The sequence below is a fragment of the Carettochelys insculpta genome, chromosome 2, assembly GCF_033958435.1.
Source record: "Carettochelys insculpta isolate YL-2023 chromosome 2, ASM3395843v1, whole genome shotgun sequence".
Classification (NCBI taxonomy): domain Eukaryota; kingdom Metazoa; phylum Chordata; order Testudines; family Carettochelyidae; genus Carettochelys; species Carettochelys insculpta.
This window is the reverse complement of record NC_134138.1, coordinates 208,130,654-208,150,560: the sequence shown is the minus strand read 5'-3', so window position 1 is coordinate 208,150,560 and position 19,907 is coordinate 208,130,654. Positions and strand designations below refer to the sequence as shown.

The 19,907-nt window shown below is 39.3% G+C and overlaps 1 protein-coding gene across 1 annotated transcript in view; it reads left to right on the top strand.

The window, feature by feature from the left end:
- The window catches only part of UBE2E2 (ubiquitin conjugating enzyme E2 E2), a 354,366-nt gene that overhangs the window by 14,016 nt on the left and 320,443 nt on the right, over window positions 1-19,907 (top strand). The window contains exon 3 of the mRNA XM_074986131.1: window positions 3,324-3,374. Coding sequence (XP_074842232.1) covers window positions 3,324-3,374 — 51 coding nt within the window. The remainder of the gene's footprint in view (window positions 1-3,323; window positions 3,375-19,907) is intronic.

Here is a 19,907-nt window from a genome sequence, read left to right as displayed (position 1 = left end):
ATAAAACTGGTATTTGTTTTCATTTGTATTATATAGTCTGGCATTGCTCAATATAAATATATTTGGGTGGAAAATCTGTTTGGCAACAAAAATCCATGGGGATATTTGCCAAGTGGGGGAGGAAGGAAACCCTATGGTTTCTGAGAGAGTTTTTTTCCAGAGTCTAGGGCAATCACTGTTGATTCCTGTGCCTCTCTGCTGGCTCTGGATTATCCACTCCACTCTGAGATGATGTAGCTCCACTGAAGCCATTCTACTAAATTTTCCCGCCATTGAAGGGTCCCCATAGACAAGGTTATATTGCCAGAATCCGAATATCAGTTACTAACTTTGTTGAATTTATCTTGAACAAGGAATTATGTGCCACTCCTTCATTGCCTCTTTTTGAAAAGAGCTCACTAGGGAGACAGGCAGCTGGGAGCAATGCCACATTCTGCATGTACGAGGGTGATCCATGCGGAGAAGATAATCAGTATAGAGGCTTTTGGGACATCATTTGGTCATTTACAAGGACTTTCAACAAATTACCAGTTCAGTCAGTATTTATTTTTTTCAAATACTCGCTACAGTAACAAATTTAAGACTTAATGGAGCTGCATCTTAGCAAGTATATTTTGTGGCTAGAGGTGCATGGTGCTTTTGATCCCCTTCTCCCGCTCATCCCCAATGAAATCCTTGCTTCTGTTCATGTTTGAGGGGCTAGAAAAAAGTAAAACAAGTAACAGTTAGCAGTTATGCACAGATATTCCCATGTTTAGATAAACAGTATCTTTTTAAAAATCAGATCTTTTGACATCAACCTGATCATTGTACCAGGGCCTGGCACAAGGCGTGGGCAGCAGTGAGGTCCACAACCTTCCCTCTTCATTCGGGAAAGAAGGGGAGAAGGTTAGATGTAGAAGAATAGTGAAAAAAGGAAGATTTGTGGTTTAGGACGTGGGGTAGTGTCCGTTTTCATGCTCTTCTCAATGTTAATGCAATAATTTTAAGTATCAGCTTCTGTATATAGGTATCCGGAGTAAGGGTGCAGTTCTAGAAGTGGCACCTTTTCAGTGCCATTCTATGCAATTTACCAGAGGGAAACAAAACTGAAGGAGATTTCTATATTTAAGTGTTCCAAAAATCTAAATGATGGAGCGTGCAAATTTTTTAAGCGCAATGGGATTTTATATAATTGTGAACTGGAAAAAGGGTATTTTGAAAAAAAAAAAAGCTCTAGATTCAATGAATAAAACAAGGTAACACAAAAGCTTAAAAATGTTGGGAAAGAAGGGGAGAGGGATGTCGAGCAAATGCTCTTTCAAAAATGGTAATGCAGTAGACCCCAACTTACACATGGTTGCACAAGAACACAACCTCTGTGCAAGTAAAATTTCAAATAACTCCAGGGAGCCAGAAAACTGACCAGCACAGTCCAGGTCAGTTTCCTGTGAGTGGTGGGCAGCTGAGAGCCAGGACTGGTCAGTTTTCCAGCTTCCCTGAGTGGCAGGCAGCCTGGAGCCATGCGCCAGCTCTCTGCTGTGTTAACTCATGATTCGTGCATATCTTGGGGTTCTACTATGTATGGAATGTTTAGTTGCTTTAGAAGAAAATGACAAGTTAAACTGTTTTTTTTAAAAGCATTTCTCTAACTTTTTCCCAAATCTATTTAGAAATATTAATTCTGTTTGAACTGAGATTGGTACCTTTTATTGAAGTGTACTGAATTTACAGCATAGTGAAATATATACCTTTTTTTGTAGCAATTGGAATAATCAAACGTATTTCATTTCTCTCCCTGTGCGAACGTATTTTGTAAAGTTCCCCCCAGTTGCATCTAGACATGTGCACACGCATCCTTCCCAAGTTATTTTAGAACAGAATTGATATAGGAAGGAGCATTTTATTTTTGGTTATTTCCTTTATTTAAGTACAATTGCATTTTGTTAATCATTCTTAATGGAACAAGGGAAGCACCAATAGTGGTTTTGGGCAAGTTTATAGTGAGGGCATTCAGTCACTGCTGGTCTGAGCACTGCAATACCTAACTGAGTTAGAAACCTGTCTCATTTTTCAAAAGGGATTTGGACACTGACTGGAATTTTTTCGAAGAGATTTAGGCTACTAAAGCCCATAGGAGTTGTGGTGATGAGTATACCAGTGCCTAATGCTCATAAGAATTTGGGCCTTAGAGATTATCTTCCACATCCAGGACTATTTGACTGATTTTACTTAAACCCTTGTACTCCAGTTATACCTTAATATTACATTTAGATTTGGAGTAAATTGTGTTTTTTCCTTGAGTGCTAGAATATACCTGATTGTTTACTTTGGGGAAATCTTTTTTTTTTTTTTACTCATGCTTGTGTTTAGAATGCATGACTGTGTTTTATAAGAAGATACACTTGTGCCTTAGGCGAGGCCTGAACTCTGTGACTAAGGTTTAGCACATATCCTTGGGAAAGGTGACTAATGCTCTTCATTGAGATGATAAAAGTAATGGATATCTGAATCTTTAGCCCAGGTTCTGGAAGAGGGGAGAGAATTCAGCAATGCTGAGTTAAATTCCCTTTTTTCCCCCCTGCAGTTGATGCTGCAGAAGACTCTCCAGGCAGCGTGTAAACTCCTTTGTAGTCGGGTTTTGGACAGAGAGCCTTCAGGGATGGCATACTACCCTGGCAAATGAATGGGAATTTCCTTACCTAAAGGATGGTGGTTCTGTTGTGCCACAGTTCTAGGATAAGGCGTATGGGTCCGTTTTTCACCATGATGTGCACAGATCTATGGCATTCTCATAATTCTTGGAGTATCTGTTTTTAGTCTTCTTTTGGGAGCCACTGGGTACTTGGCACATATGAAAATCAACTTAAGAAGTCCATATATTTAAGCCATCAAACTTTTCAAAATATTGGTCACTGTATGCATTGCATTGCCTTACCATAATAGGCCTGTTCATGGAAGGAAATGAGCTATCTCTTTTATCTGATGCTTTTCTGATAAAACACTGGTAATGATTTTTAAATAAGATGTGCATACAATCCAGTCAGACTCTGCTCATACAACAGGAGCAACAAAAAAGTGTAATGTATGTGAGCCAAATTACTCCCAGTTCTGGTCGAAGTAAGGTAAATTTGGGTGCAGGGGAAGCTTTTAAGGCGTGAAAGCTTGTTTTTGTCAAATATTTTGTTAGGCAGTTTTATGAAACTGACACCAAGTTTTCATTACAGATGAGAATTAACTGTATAGCTAAGTATTAATGACAATAGATGTTTTTTCAAATGTTGGAGGAAATCCATTTAGGAAGAAAGTATTATGTTTGTAACTTCTGTTTCTTTTCTCTTAAGAATTCAGAAAGAACTTGCAGAAATTACATTAGACCCTCCTCCAAACTGTAGGTAAGTTTACATGGATTTTATTAATTTGGAATGCATATGGAAATTACATAGAGGACCAGAGAGAAACTTCACGTTTTCCTTCAGGGTAAATACTTAATGTAGTGATTTTTTTTGCACATAAAGCACTATATGCAGATACCATGTTTTTTGTAGATGCAAAAATTTGTTGTGAAGTAATTGAAAATGATCATGGTGTTGATCAGGAGAGGTTTGCTAAAGATAGCAGTAAAGAAATGTGGAAGTTCTTAAATACAAAATAAAAGTTAAATCAATAGTGTTTTGTTCACAGTCCTGGAAAATATCTCTTTGACAGTTATTAGTGTGTTTGATTCTTCTTACAAATTTAATTCTGAGAAAAATAAGTACAAATATTGTGGATTTGTCTTTTTGCTTTTTTAAAATATTTCTGGCCATCAAGTATGATGTTCAGAGGAAACAATGAGGTGGAATTAGCTATTGAACATTTTTTTTGACTTTGCCTTTCTATCAGTTCTGTTTACTCCCAGTGAGTTAAAAGCTGCTTTTAAAATTAGTAATGATGGAGGCAAGAAACCCTGTTATCTTGTAGCTCAGATTTTGTAAAGTAGCTTTCAGATTTCTGTCCTAGAATTATCTGGTAGCTTGAAGGAATGGTCATGTTGGAATTATGTCAGACTTATGAAGAAGTACATAAAGAATAGTAGAATACTGCCTCTTGCAATGGGAAGTCAAACTACGTTGGCAGAATTGGACAAGTATCTTCACGGACTTTCAGATTTGTACTTGTGAAAGGTCCATTTGGTAATGTTGTGAAAAGAGAGTTTGATAGAAGTAGCTTGGTATGCAGATTTTAATAATGACTCCAGTATATATTCGTGTCAAATTAACCAAGGAACTGGTGGTAAAAATGACAGTTGGTTTTATTCTTTTGGCATCTTGACAAAAATATGTGTATAAGAAAATGTTATAAGATTTGGTATAGTTGTTATAGTTCTGGATTTATATGTGAAAGCACTGTGCAGGAAGGTGAACTTGCAATAATAGTGTTCAAAAAGTATTTCTGTCAATTAGGATGAGCACAGATTCATAAGATAAAATGTTTTAGTGGCTAAGTTGTTTTGTCGTACTAAGTTGTTTTGTCTTCCGTCTCATCACAGCTGTTTCAAATGGCAGGTCTTTACTTAGATGTTGATGGCTGATACTTATTAGTGGACTCATTTGCTGAGGTAAATATAAAATTGCAGTCTGTACAAAAATGCATAAATGAAGAACACTTAGAACTGAATCTGAAAGGCTTTCAGTTCTTGGGACACATTTGTTTTCAGAATCCTTTTCCTTTAAGTAAAGCAGTCATTTTAGTACACTAGGTTACTGCTGTATTTATTTTTATTTTTTTAAGCTAGGATAAAGTCCTTACCAATGGTATTAGTGAAAACGTCTTTTTATCAACACATCTAGCAAATGTGTTGAGCTGGAGATTTACTGTTTTCTAAATTTGTTGGAGTAATGACAAAGTATCAGTCAAAGCCAATACATGATGGGGTCTGTATATCTTGCAAAATGAAATAAGTTTCCCTTTGTGTCTGTCCTTAGTGTAGTTTTTGAGATGCAGCATTATTTCGTATTGTGATTTTGATAATCATTAGTAACTTTACTATTGGAAATATACCTTATATAGTCCGTAAGAAATCACTTCATTTAGTTCTGTGCTGTGCTACATCTAGTTTTCTGCTGTGATGACAGTCTAAACAGTATTTTCTCACAAACTTTATTTTCTGTTCTATTTAAATATTACAAAATAAATATGCCAGCAGCCATGATTCCTCAAAATAAAGAAGATAAATTGTAATAGTATTTCTTATATTAACCTACTTAATTTCTTGCAAAAATTCAGTTCATTCTTACAGAACATGTACAAGCTCTCTCCATCCTACCACTGCCATTCAATATTTGTTTACAGCCAGGTGGGGCTGAAACTGATAAATTGATGAATTATGTGTCTAGCCTCAGTTCACATTTAGGTAAATTCCTGTTGATTTTTCACATGGCAAGACTGGGCCATAGATGTGTGCAGAAATCTGTTTTTCTATCTCCCCCCCCCCCCCGCCTTCAACTGTGTTTAGGTTAATATCACGTGAATTAAAATTTGGCTAGTACTTATGGGGACTAGGACAGACTTAGTCAGGTATGAAATGTTGTGGGATCTTCATTTGAATGCTGATGATCAGGACCTTGATATTTTCTCACATGCAAAAAAGGCTTCAAGTACAGTCGTGCCCCTTTCATATTCTAGTAGGGTACTGTCAACCAAATGCTAACACAAGTTCATAACTTGCAAGCCTAAATTTATTTCAACTTACGTAGCATTTATGGACCATATTTGTGGAAATCTCCTTTCTTAAAAGAAGTATATATTATAGAAGTTACTGATATTTGTACCCTGATAATTATCAGATAGTCACTGTTGCAACTTAAAACATTTATTTCCAAAACTGAGAACTTTAGCACATTAGTTTTGTGCATATATATTTCTGAGGACAATAGGCGTTAGTGATTTCAGATAGTTTTAGGAAGTCCTCAAGGTCAAGTATTTTCAAAACTGAAATTCCAAAGTATATGGACTAATATGGCCTTTAGGTATTTTAGCATTGAGTATTAAAATGAGTTGTTTCGTGTGATATAGTTTATTGCTCCTGAACACATTCAGAGTTAAAATTATTAGACTTTTTACGTGGGAATGTCTGATTCTGTATCCAGCAATCCTTAACCTTGGCAAAAATCATCTTTGTCAGTGAGAACTGAGAGAGACAGTGTGTGTATGCAAAAGCTTGTCCATACCACTCAGACAAATAAGTGGTGGATTTCAGAGATCCTAAAAATATTGAGACATATTTGGCTGTAAAGGTGGATTTAAGAGTATATAAAACCTAAGTTTCCTGTTTTAGTAGGTATTGGTGTATTCTGTATTCAGTGGGCTTTGGTTCAGTGCTATGAAAAGAATCTCACTGACTTGAATAAACTTTGGATCATACCCTGGGCATGCATGTTTGTGGAATGTACCAAGTGTCATTGGTAGTAACAAGCCAAGATATGGGGAGAAACGAGCAATCATTACCATTTACAGAGAAGAGTACCTCATGGAGAATCTGGCTTATTGCCTTGTCAGTGCAACTGGAAGGTCCTTTTTGGCCCATGTTCTCTTGATCATTGTGCAGACCATGCATTGAACCCTTCACTGCAGCCTGGACTGCTGCCACCACTGCCAGAATGCATGCCTCACCAGAGATGGAGTGCATACATGGGCGGGTAGTACTTGCTTATGTGCCCCACCCCTCCTGGGAGGAGTGCATAGCAGCTCCAGTGGCTCCAGGCTCCTCCTGCTGTGTGACGGGGGCTGTGTCCAGCTAAGTGGCAGTTCTGGTGACTCACAGGTGTTGGGTTTTTTTGGGGGGCGGGACTGGGCTGGGGGAGCTTGGGATGGGGGGATCCTGGTGGGGTGGATGAGGAATAAACCCTCATATTTAATGGACTTCCAGGCTTAGTGGACACCCCTCCCCTGCATTAGTCCATTAAATGGAGGGTTTACTGTATTAACCTCTTTTTTTCCAGCTGTGGACACCAAAACTGGATAGTGTATTCCAGAAGCATATTAGTGCTGAGAATAGAGATGAATTAGTCCAAGTTTCCCCTGTTCATGCATCTCAGGATCTTGTAAGTTCTTTCTGTCACTGTCCAATTGGGAGCCCATGTTCAACTGATTATCTACCACAGCCACCAAATCTTGGCAGAGTCAGTGCTTCCCAGGTTGGTCTCCAATTGTGTAAGTACAGTAAACCCCCAGCTTAAGAGTAGATTGTATTCCCAGGCAACCAAGTGTGAGTTGAATTTCATGCAAGTCAGGGGAGCCAGGAAACTGACCAGTGCAGCAGTGCTTATCAGTTTCCTGGCTCCTGCAAGTGGAGGGAAGCTGGGAGTCAGGCTGCTGCCTGGTTCCTGGCTCTCCACAGCTCCTAGGAGCCTGGAAACTGACTAGTGCAGCAGCACTGGTCAGTTTCCCAGCTTTCACAAGGGGATGGGAGACAGGAGCTGCCTGGTTCCTGGTTCCCTACCACTCGTGATTTTGACTCACCTTAATCCAAGTAATGTGCAAGTCGAAATCACTTAATAGGCATTTTACCGTATGTTTTAAGGTTTGTTCTTAAATTAATGCATTAATATTTACCCCTATGAAAATGCATGTTGTTGGCTTGTGACTATTTATCCAAGTGATCTAGATCTTTTTCAGTCAATGACCAGTTCTCTTCATTATTTACCATTTCCCCCCAATTTTTGTCCTCTGCAAAAGTTATTGGGGATCTATGTTCCATAAACCTGTTTTGATCTGCATTAATTACATTGCCCTCTTTTAATTCATCATTAATCAAGTCCCATTGTTTTGCTCTGGACTGATGCCAGTAATTATCTTGATGTTCCTGTTTGCCAGTTTTAAAATCTGGCACTTTATTAGCTTTCTTCCAATCTGGAACTTCCTCAGTTTTCCAAGACTTACTGAAAATCATCATTAATGGTCCAGCAAACTCCTCATCCAGATTTTAAAAACTTGCAATTTTTATGTGAATTTGCTGTTTTTAAAAATGCCTGTTAGTAGCTTTAGCTTAACGTCATTTAGTAATACTGGTAGAATCATCATAAGACTATGACAGCTATATTTAGGGGAAAAACAAACAGGAAATACACTCGTGGCTACTTCTGCTTCTTCTCAGTTATTGATAGGTGACCACTTCCATCTAATAATGGATCAGTACCATTGTCAGGATTCTTTTTCTTCATAATGTATTTTAACAACTTCTTACTGTCTTTAATTATTCTGTCCGTAGATTTTTCCCCTTGTGTGCCTTAGTTCCCCTTATCAATTTTTATAATTAAATATCTGATTTATATTCATTATCAATTTCCCCATTCTTCCATTTGTTAAACTATTTTTTATTTTAGTTTATTTTAGTTTAGTTTAGTTTTTTAAAGCTGGCTTCCCTTCAGTTGTGTACCAGGTCAGTTTTTTAACCAGCATGGTCATTTTCACAGCTGTGGCCTTTTGGACGGATAGTAAAAAGTTGTTAATGATTCCCATTATCATTCATTTTTGTGATTGAATTCTTCCTCCCATCTGATTTGGCTCATAACTGCTGTCTGCTTTTCGGAATTGCCCTATTAAAGCACAAAATATAAGCTTACTGGTCTGTACGCTACACATTCTGCTTATTCATCGTAAATGCACTCAAATCATAATCACTTGTACTTAAGCTGACTTTTTTAATTTTTAATTCTTTGTTAAACCTTTTCTTAACAGATTAAGAATTTCCCAATGTTGATTGCTAAACTTTTTGAGTTGGGAAATTTGTCCTTTGTAATGTTTAGAAATCCGAGCACGTTTTAGTATTGGTAGCACGAGACCTCCAGCGTATGTCATTCAGACTGATGTTCCAATGATCACACCGCTTTTTTTCCCCTACAGGTGAGTGAGATTTATGACAGGATGTATGTGTTCACGTTGTTTTATTTTTGAGTGTATTCAACATGTGGCTATTCCAATCTGACATTATTTTGAGGAAGTCATATAACATTATTTTTCTGTCTCCCCTCTCGTCCCTGATTCTTCTCTGATCAGTTCAGGCTAGATCTGTCTTGTTTTTGCTAGTCTGGTAAGACTCGACTAGCCTGCTCCCAGAATAGGTGGTTCTTTTAGCATTGCTATTCTTGTGTTCAAGACTTGTTTGTTCCCCTAGGCAGTTATAAGCTGCCCAGTCCACTGGCTCTCTGGCAGTTGAATGCTTTAATTTGCCATTTGAGGTGGATATTCAATGTGATTCCTCCTTTCTTCTTACTTGGCATGAGGTTCCTCTTTGTCCAGCTGTCAGAGGACACTTTAAGAGATTGTATTCCCAGAGAATGTTTTCTTGTCTGACAACTCCATTTATAGAACTTGGAAAGAGATTGTATAAGTCGTGCCAAAGATTGGCCTCTCCATCAGTGGTACAGGTTTAACATCTTTAGCTTTGGAACTTTTCTTGACTGGCAACATTTATAATCCAGCATTATTTTAGTTAGCTGTGTGACCACTTACCATGGGTATGACCAGGTTTCCTATGGATGGTCCTGTAAAGTTTGTTTGCAGCTACCAGTCCTGGCTCCCTGTGTTCTGTGCTATAACTTACCCCATACGAATTCTAAGAGCCCAGTAAGCAGTGGAAGTGTTGGCAATGCGGATAGACAACATGACCTCCTGTGGTGCAGCAAATTCTCTTGTTTGGCACTGGTTAGCTTATTAGAGTGCTTTACCAGAGAGGCAGGCTGAACCTTTAGATTTGGTGGCTTTCCTGATTTGAAAGAAGTCTTTCTCTTTTCTTGCTGATGGTGATGTGGCTTGAGTGATGCACAACGGTGCCTACATCCAGCAGGAAGATCCATCCTAATTTCTGTCCCTATCTCCCCAACACCTAACCCCTCCAGCCTTCCCCTCTCCTCCACCTTGAAGCTAAAGGTTGGTCACTTTTAATTTTTTAACCCCTTGTTCCCCCCAGCTATCAGGACTTTTGATTACCTGTTTTTTTTTATTCATTTGGGTTGCGGAAAAAGTGAATTGATCCCGTCATGGGACTGTGGGAATGCCAGTGGTGCTGGGCTGTGTGGGAGATGTTAACTAGACCCAGAATTGAGGTTCAGCAACAAGTAGGAATTTAAGTGAACTCCTCTTCCTCTGATCAGCTCCACTACTTTCTGCTACAGATGTACTTCCCTCACCTCCTTTTTATCCCATCTGATCTTGCACAGGGGATTTACTTCCTGCCTGATTGGGCGTACAGTAAAATCCTGAGTTATGCGGAGTCCACACACAACTCAAATTTTTGTGCAAGTCGGGTAGGGTGGGGGAGATGTGGAACCAGGCGGCAGCCTGGTTCTTGGCTCCCCTGGGTTTGAAGGAGCTGGGCAAATGACCTACCAGGACCGGTCAGTTTCCTAGCTCCCAGAGCGGTGGGGAGCAGGGGGGCCAGGCTTTCTCCAGTGACACGGCTGTCTGCCCGCCAGGCTCCTGCAGCTGGGGGGAAGCTAGGAGGGCAGATAGTGTACCGCTGAGGCTGTCTGCCTGCCTAGGTTTCTGCCAGGTGCGGGAGCCTGGCAGGCAGACAACCACAGTGCAGCTTCAAGTTGTGCTTAACTCACGTTAAAGTGAGTTAAGCGCAAATTGAAGCTGCATATTTTGGTGGTTTACTGTACATGTTTTGTGTAGTTTGGTAGAGAATGTGTCCCTCACATGAGTGCATATAACTTTTTCTGACCAGGCCTCTGAGAGTGCACCTCAGCCAACATCATTCAGAAGCGTATAGTAGAGGCTTGTATTGTTAAGGCATGGAGTCCTGTTAAGTGTAGGATGGCTTTTAGTGTCTTGCATTATAGAATTTAACAAAAAAAATTCTTTAGTAGTTAGTATGCATTCCTAGTGCTTTCTGCATCTTTAAATATTTTTTTCTTCACCTTTTTCTCTACCTTTCTAATATGAGTAAACCAATGGGAAGTTGATACCTTTGTCTTAACCTGATGATGGGATGAGCATCTTTCTAAAAATGTAAACATTGTAAGGAAAATATGCTTGTGCACACTTATCATATTCCCTTTCCCTTTCTCAGCTCATCTGGACTTTCCTGGAGGGCACTTGTTAAAGTGTGGTGAAGTCTCAGATATGTTCTGGCTTGTAGAATATTTGGATTCCGTAAATGTGTCTTCCCCCTTCTTCCCTCCTCTTTCCTGTTTGCTGCAGGAATCTCTGTCCAGGGCTCTTCTGAGGTATCCACAGTGGCCTGTGGTGTGTTGGTAAGGGTCTCTGCCAAGTATGATGTGCAATTCATTGTAGAAACAGTGAGTCTGAACCACAGCACTGTATCTGTTCTCTCTGATCTTGTGGTATTGCTTATGAAGTTGATTTACTTTAGCACTGCACTGCTGCTAGTCCCCGTTAGAACCCTATGTTTGCCTGTGTCTCCCATTTAATCAGCTTCGGAATGTGAACACTTCTACAGTTGTTCTGCAGTTGCTTGCGTAGGTTCTTTACTCCACAAGACCTGGAAATCCGAAACTTCCTTTTTCCTAGGCAGGAGCAGTGTGTATGTGTGTGTGTGTGGAGCCAGCATGGTCAGTTGCACCCAACAGAAGTGAGCTCTTACGTGTGCCTGACGAGTTGGGCAATCAGGAAGAGAAGTTTCAAAACCATGCTGTGGTAAACAGAGATTTGTGGTTTCTGTGATCCATTGACAATGGAGTTGAAAATTGCGAACAGAGCAGTCACTGTCAAAGGAAATTGAGTGATAGCTGTGCTAGTCTATATACTATCAAAACAAAAAAAAAAAGTCCAGTAGCACTTTAAAGACTAACAATCATTTATTAGGTGATGTATTACTGTCCCACGAAAGCTCATCACCTAATAAATTATTTTGTTAGTCTTTAAAGTGCTACTGGACTGCTGCTTTTTTGTTTTCAAAGGAAATTGCATATTGTGGGAGAGTTGCTGGAGGACTGTTAGGGTCAGCATATCATGCAGTGTCTACACTTGCTTTGGGGTTGACTTGACTCTGACTAATAGGATGCTTTTGTTGGCTGGAGACAAACGTGCGTGTAGGCACATGCATGAATGGGTTATGCAAGGTAACTTAACGTCAACCTAATTTTGTAGTGTAGACCAGACTTTGGTGTGGACTGTACATTATAAACCTGTTTTGTTTTGTTTTTTTTTTTTACTCCCTCATTCCCTCTCTCCAAGAAAAACCTCAGATCTGTATGCTAAATAAACAGATACTTTACAGCAAGGCAAACAAAGCACGCTTTTGTCCCTAGACCATGTAGCCATGTAGTTCTCAGGAGACAAAAGACTCTTTCAAATGCACAACTTGTTAATACCACTTACTTGGCTTTAGGAGTTTTTCTCAAGCTTTCTTTAAAAAAAATCTGCCTTGGGATGTGAAATTCTAGAAAGATAGGTGTGTTTATACTTGGAACTCTGATGGAGCAAAGGTTCTTTGAACCCTGTCTTGAAAGGGTGTAGCTAGCATTGGTTAAACTGTAGAGCAGTTGTTGCTCCTTCTTAAGATGATGTGCAAGTGCACACCCAAGGGTTCATGTTTGTATTAGTAGTATATTGAGACTTGTATATACTAGTAGTCATCTAGTAAATGCTTGGGGCGGGGAGTGAAACCTACTTCCTCTGGCTCTGCTTATAAGGCTGACAGTGTATTTGGATAAGTGATTTTTAAATAAACCATAGTTACTGTTCTGATCTTAAAACATCAGTGCCTTGTTTATGTGGAATTAAAGGGTGAAAAAAGCCCTTTTCCCACAGTTTTTAAAAATTCAGTGCTGCCCAAATTCACCATATAGCTACAATAGCGCAGTTCCTTTGACGTTTAGGTTTGTGCTCTTGTTTTGCTAAGTTAGGGAAATAGTTTTTCACTCTTATTAGGGCCAGTCAGTACCTTTCATTTATATAATATGTTCATATTCTTTCTTAGAACAAACATGAAAATGTTTGCTGTTATGCCAGCGGACAATAGAGCCCATCCAGCAGCCCCTGCTTGGAGGGTGCAAAGGAGACTTAAAGATACCTCCGCTCCTCGTATCCTAGGTCTTGAGTCCTGTGTTGAGGCTCTTTATAGCACAGCAAGGGCCAAATTCTGGCCCAGATTAAGAGAGAGCACACACATTCCTGAAAGCAGAGTTTGAACTGTGTGCTTCATTTCAGATTGTAAAACCCTTTCCTTTCTAAGAACAGTTAACATGTACATGCCAAATTTCAGAAGTTCTTATGTGAATGAATGGGGGCTTTGGTGTTGCACATGTTGGGGAAAATGAAGTAAACCTGACTTTAAACTTTTTATGTAAACATCTTCTTTCTCTGCTCAGACCTCCCACACCAAACTGCTGCACCAAAGTAATTTTTATTGCAGTTATAAGTCCCTAAACATCTTGATTTTTAAAATCGGAAAACTAAGTACTATATTCAACCATAACATTGTCTTAGGGGTGCTATAACTTCTGAATTATTCCTGGCATGTGTGAAAGGTGTGTGTTAAAAATAATAGTGGTAATGTGTCGCTTATTTTCCATAGTGCTATGGAAGAAGAGTGGCAGTTAAGAAATAAGAATGAACTAATAATTATCAGAGGAATAGCCATATTAATCTGTATCTGCAAAAACAGTGAGGAGTCCTTTGACATCTTAAAGACTCACATTTGTTTTGGAATAAGGTTTAGTGGGCACCAAACCACTTCCACAGTTTTATGAACTAATAAAGATGTGTACTGATCAGCATTTCAAATAAAATGGAAATCAGATCGTTACTATTTTCCTTGTGTATAATGTGCAGTACTACTTATTTGCATCTTTCGTTACTGTATTCTGGAGGTATCTGAATGGCCATTGCTCTGAACTGTATCTTAACATGTGCCAAACGTTGCTAATTAAAATTAAGATATCCACTTAAACTTCATTTTCACTTACTTTGACAGTTTTTTCACTTGTTAACATGAAACATTAGAGGCATGTAAACAGTTCATACAGTGCTGTAATTTATTTTTGTTTCAAAGCTTTAGAATTGGATTAAACAGGACTCTTAAACACTTCCATGTTGCTTGGCCAGGAGCCAGTTACTGTATATCAACTGTCCTAATAGAAAACATGCCTAGCAATGCCTCACATATGGCAGCTCATGTTTTGCGTGGTATGTCTTTATTTGTCTTAAATATTACCTCTTATACTGTAGTTAAATTTATGCCAGAAAGTGAAGTTTCCTCTGATTAACTAACAAAATGATGGCAAGCCACGTTTTTCTGTTTTGGGACAGAGGGAGAAATCTATCTTTAAATACATAATTTAAAGTCAGCTGTGTACAAAGCACTACTTATGTGGCCTTTTAACTTCAGCTCCTTACTCTGACAATATTGAACGCTACAGATAAGTTGATGGCAAGCTTTCTTAACACGCTTGACTCAATACTGTAAATACTATGAAGGCACAGATTATGGCTCCATAGTTTAGACTAAGGTGGGCTTTTTTGCACTTGAATCTGGGAATTCAACTACTTCTGTGCAAAGAAAATAATGTGTTTTTAAGAAAAACAGTTGCTGTTTGAATACTGAATGGATTCAACAATTTGCCAGGGAAATCCATTTGTTTTGGGTTACATTTTAATAGATCCCTAAAGAAACTTTTGAACTCTGTCAGACCTTCTGTCCAGGGTACCTCAGTATGAACATTGCATTTTTATACAAATTTGCAGAGACCACTCTTCAATAGAACTGGTAGAGTAGGTGGGTGGCGGTTTAAAAATAAGACTTAAGGGATAATGGTCCTTCTTTTCATCAGTTACTATGCAGTGTGTCATGAGAAACATCTACCAGTTCAAGCCTGCCTGTCTTTCATCCTCCTCCACCTTCTTCCTCAGTCATAAGCTCCGTCAAGTGCTTTTGGTGGGTCAGCAAACATGACTGAAAAGTCTACCAATATTGCCTAGAAACTCTATTGATTTCTTCAAACAGGAGTAAAGTGCAAGCAAGAGAAGATCTCACATGAAGCCCCCTTACTACAAGGGAGTGTGCAGACCAAAACAACTGCTCAGCAGGATGCATTAGTGAGCTGTTCAGACTTCCTGTAATGTGCAGGGTTGACAGTTGACTTTTTCCACATAGCACCCCAATGGGTTAGTGGATGCATTTTGGGAGGGTAGTAGGAAGTCTGGAATATGATAGTTTTGAATTTGGTCTTTGTGCTGCAGCATGGAAGCCAGAACCCTGGGTTTGACCACAGGGTAGGATATTCTTAACCTTGGGCTGGCAATCGGTGCAGATGCTCAAGTCCTGAGTTCTCTGATCTAAGATCCACTGACTTGTCCCACTAACCTGGGGTTTATATTGCAGTGTGTGCACACTCAAAATTGCTGCTCTCTTCTGTTTTTAGTGGGACTGATATTTACAGACTGACATCTGCTTTTGACCTTAATGCCTTCTTAACATAGTTCAGCAATACTACAAATGCAGTACAATAATACTGGCTTCTTAAATGTACTAAGCACAGTTTTAGAGAGAATTGCTGTAAATAAATCTTAAGTATTTGTTTTATATGCGTCTTAACTTTTCTCAGTATTATCATTACATTAATTCAGAAAGAATAGCAGTGGTCAAATATTGTTGGGGTGGGTGATGCTGAATGCAATTCATTGGGTCTGAATTTGGCTTTGTAAATTTGTATATATTTATTAGCCAAACTGACATTGGTAGTGATTGTTATTTCAACGTCAGGGCCTTGTGTGTTCTCTAAAATATGACTAATCCTAATTATTTAAATACCTTTTTGAGTACTATATAAAGTACCTGTGCTGAAATGGTATAGGGCATCCTGCTGCACTAGACGCTCAGAGGACAAATACTGGTTCATTTTCAGTCAAAACTCCTCCTGTGAGTTCCTGGTGCACCTGTGCCAATCAAGAAGAAAGGGCAGCATATGCTGTCCTCCGTGAAAGTGCAGTTCTGCTAGCTTGTTTTGGAATAAGAAGCCATGGCCCATAATCACCACTGATGCTGGCCCAGAGCAAAAGTTCTGTCTTCAAGTCACTTTGGCTGCACCTACACTAAGACAGAAATTCAAATTTAAATCAGTTAGCTTGATTTTACCATGCATCCATTTTCACTGTAAAGACGATTAGCTCAATTTAAGGTGCACTAATCTCAAGATCACAGAATCGCAGTTACCTGAAGGGTATAGCGTCCAAGCTCTGATTCAGAAGTTGGCTTAAATGCAAATGTGGAAACTCCACATCATAAAATTAAATTTATTAGCCTCCAGAGGTGTCCCGTATGTAACCCCCAATGCCCCTCTCAGTGCTATGCTCTGGCCGCTGCTCTCCAGTAACTGGAAGAGCCTGAATTTCCAAGTGGGAGTAGCAAGCCTTTAGCTGTGGGCTCATGTTAGAAGCCATTTCTCAGGCTGTCATAAACTTTCTTTCTGTGTTGTTTGCAGGGTGCGTGCATCTACTCATTCAAGTAGCCCCTGCAGGGCGTTTGCTACTTTTTCTGTACACTTGCTATTTTTTTTCTGTGCTGCCTGACGCCAGCCCCTGCCCCACCGTACCACGTATCAGTAAGGCTGTGCTGGGGGTCGTGCCTGCATAACATGCTGAGAAACATCTTCTCAGTGGTTTACATTTGTGTGCAAACCTCTTGCCTCCGCCACAGGGACCACACAGTCTGGGTCTTTCCTGTGCACAGGCACGTCATGTGGGTGGGCGCCAACCCAACCCAGTGAAAGGATGTGCCTGCCTTCTGGTGCTGGCAATGCTGCCAGTCATGTGGGAGAAGGAGAGTTTTGCTGCTGCCGTGGGGAAGGAACAGTTCATCTGGTGACCCCCTCAGCCCATACTTGGGGTTGCAGCTTCCACTGCGGAAAAGTCTTCCCCAAGTGGCTAAGGGGCTTGCTGCTGACGGGAGAATACTTCAGCTGGTCGTCCAGTGACGACCCCCTCCTTATCCCCCACACTTGTCCCATACCTGGGCTTACTGACACTGAGGGAAAACCAACAATTCTTTTTTTTCTGCAGTGATGGGAGGTGGGATGGATGGCCAGTTGAGAATAGTTGTTGCACCCGTATTGCCAATATAATGAAGAAGGAAACCAAAAATTCTTTCTTCCTACATTCTTTTCAATGCAGGAAGCATTATGGGCCCCTGCATTATTTTCAGGGATAATGCTTCGGAAATGATGGGAGGTGGAATACTTGGTGGATGGCCAGTTGAGAACACAGTTGTTGCACAGAAGCCTTATAGTGCACTGGAAAGCCAAAAACCCTTTCTATTAACAATAACGTATGGGGAAACTAAAAATTCTTTTTCTTCCTACATTCTTCCCCTTGCATTATTTTTAGGGATCACATTTCAGCAATGATGGGACGTGGGCTGGATGGCCAGTTGAATATAATTGCTGCACTTGTGTTGGCAATGTAAGGTGTAGGGAAACCAAAAATTGTTTTTTCTAATTTTGAGCATTTGCTGCATTATTTCCAGGGATTGACATATGTTCAGGGATTGGGAGGGGAATGATGAAAATGCAGTGGGGGGAAGATGATGTCAAGACCAGTGAGCATACCCAGAATGCTATGGGGATGAGGGAACTGTGGGATGGCTTCCCAGAATGCAGTACTGCAACAGTCAGTGTTAGCCAATGTGTGTGTGGCAGCAATGACTCGACTTTGTGGGAAGCACAGTGTGAAGTGAGGATGGTCAAAATCAAACTTATAAATTCCAAAATTAGAAAATAGATATAAAGAAATTCAGTTTTGTCTCATAGTGTGGATGCAGCCTTTGTTGCCGACAAATGTTGGAAGAGCATGTTCTTCACCCTGCCTTTCTCTATTCTGGGTCATTTGTTTAGGGTTTTGTCAAAGGAAGTAGCAAGTCCTGTGTTATGGATAAAATAGAATTTAATACAAACAACAAAACAAATCAGTTTTCAAAAAATATTTCTGAAAGACTGCTCACTTCATTGCTGCATCTTATTCACAGGAATGTCCAGTTTGCAGTGAAATGCTTTGATACAATTCATTTTTGTAATATATGTATTATGTAGGAAATGGTTATAATGGCTATATTTTCAGTCACTTGTCATGGCAAGTTTAAAGGTGGGAAATTTTATAAAAGATGACTCAATTTTCTTTGCCTGCCTACCTATCTGTGAGGGGAAAAAGCATAATTCGAACATAAAATGTAAATTGATACAATTAAAAGCCTCGTTAAAATATAGTTTATATAGTGGACACAACTATGTAATCCTCTTTCCTATGTATGTTCCCAAAGAATCCATCCTCTCAGGCTGCATCTACATTACACTCCCCTTTTGAAAGGGGAATGCAAATGAATGAGATCTGAAATGCAAATGAGGTGCAAATTTATGTAACTCCTGGCTCATTTGCATATTCTCTCACGATCTCACTTCCAGAAGAGCCTTTTCGGAAAGCAAAAACAGCCATGTAGACAGAGTTCCTTCAAAAATAAACCCCGTTTTGAAAAAAAAAATGGGGCTTAGTTTCAAAGGAACTCCGTCTATATGGCTGTTTTTGCTTCTGAAAAATGCTCTTCCAGAAGTGAGTTCATACAAGAATATGCAAATGAGGTGTGAGATTTAAATCTGATCTCATTTGCATTCCCAGGGGAAAGTAGCATAGACACAGCCCCAGTGTATAGCACTGATGCAAGAAGTTTATTTTGAGTTCTGGTGCACAGAACTGAACAGCAAGATTACCAGTTTGAAACATAATAGATCAGAAACAAAATCAGTTAATCATAAGTAGTAGTTTCAGTGGGGAAACTAGTGTAATTCATGCATGCATCTCCATTGAAGCAACAGTCAACTTGGAAATCACATTTCCACAGAAAATGTTTTAGTATAAATCCTGTTAGAATGCAGTACTTGAGTATAATGACCTCCTATTATGAAGCTCCCTGAGAGATATTTGATTAATAAAACATACTAATTTTGAGTGCTCTGAATATGTATGTGACAGTTGCAGGGAGCCAGATGTATTGCTTCACAAGCACACAGTACAGTGGGTGTAGAACATTGCATTTGTTTGTTTTTTTTAAACAACCTTTGTTGCTCCTAGCTGATACCAGTAGCTGAAGGATATTTCAATTTCAGTATAATCTTTGATTTAGATGATGATGGTGACAGTTTTATTTTTCTGCCAATAAAGTGCACTTTGCAGACTGGTATCAAGGTTAGTTATCACTCTGAGGAGTGAAGCACACTGTTAATCCATGCTCGTCTGAGGAAGATGTTGTTTTAGTATATAGATGAATCTAAAATACAGTGTGTGCACTTACATGTACCAGTATCTGAACTGTTTTCTTTCTTACACGTCCCTTCATTTAACTTGAAAATTGTTATGCCTACATATAAATATCTTTAGTGGGCATTGCAGTAATATGCCAAACATTCATAGCGCTACAAGAAATGGGATTCTGCCAGAATGATCTCTGGGGAAGAGCTTTGCTTTAAGCTTCAGTTCCTTATGTCAACAAAAACTAGTTTCCTTATCTTGTCTGCGTCTCCTTTTAGCAGTCATACTAGTGCAGTTTGTGATTTTCTTCTCATAGTGTGACCAAACCTCACTGACTCGGTGATTTTTATAATTTATGCTAAAACTTGCAAATTATTTGACTTATTTTGCACTCTTTGTTTATTTCCCACGTTCATTTTAAAGGTTATTTGAGTCATAGAACTAAAACACTGTCATTGTTTAAAACTTATTATAAAAACAGCAACATGTTAGGTTGGCTTCCTGTAACCAAGGTAACTGCACAGCATTCTGACTGGATTTAGGTATGACTTTTTTGATCTCCAGTTAGCAGCTGTGCTGTTTGTCTGGAATTGACTGTCCTGAACTTTGAGATCCTCTGTAAATTAGGGCCTTCTATTTAAAACTTTATTAAGCAGCTCTTCCTCTTAAAGTATTTTAATTTTAAA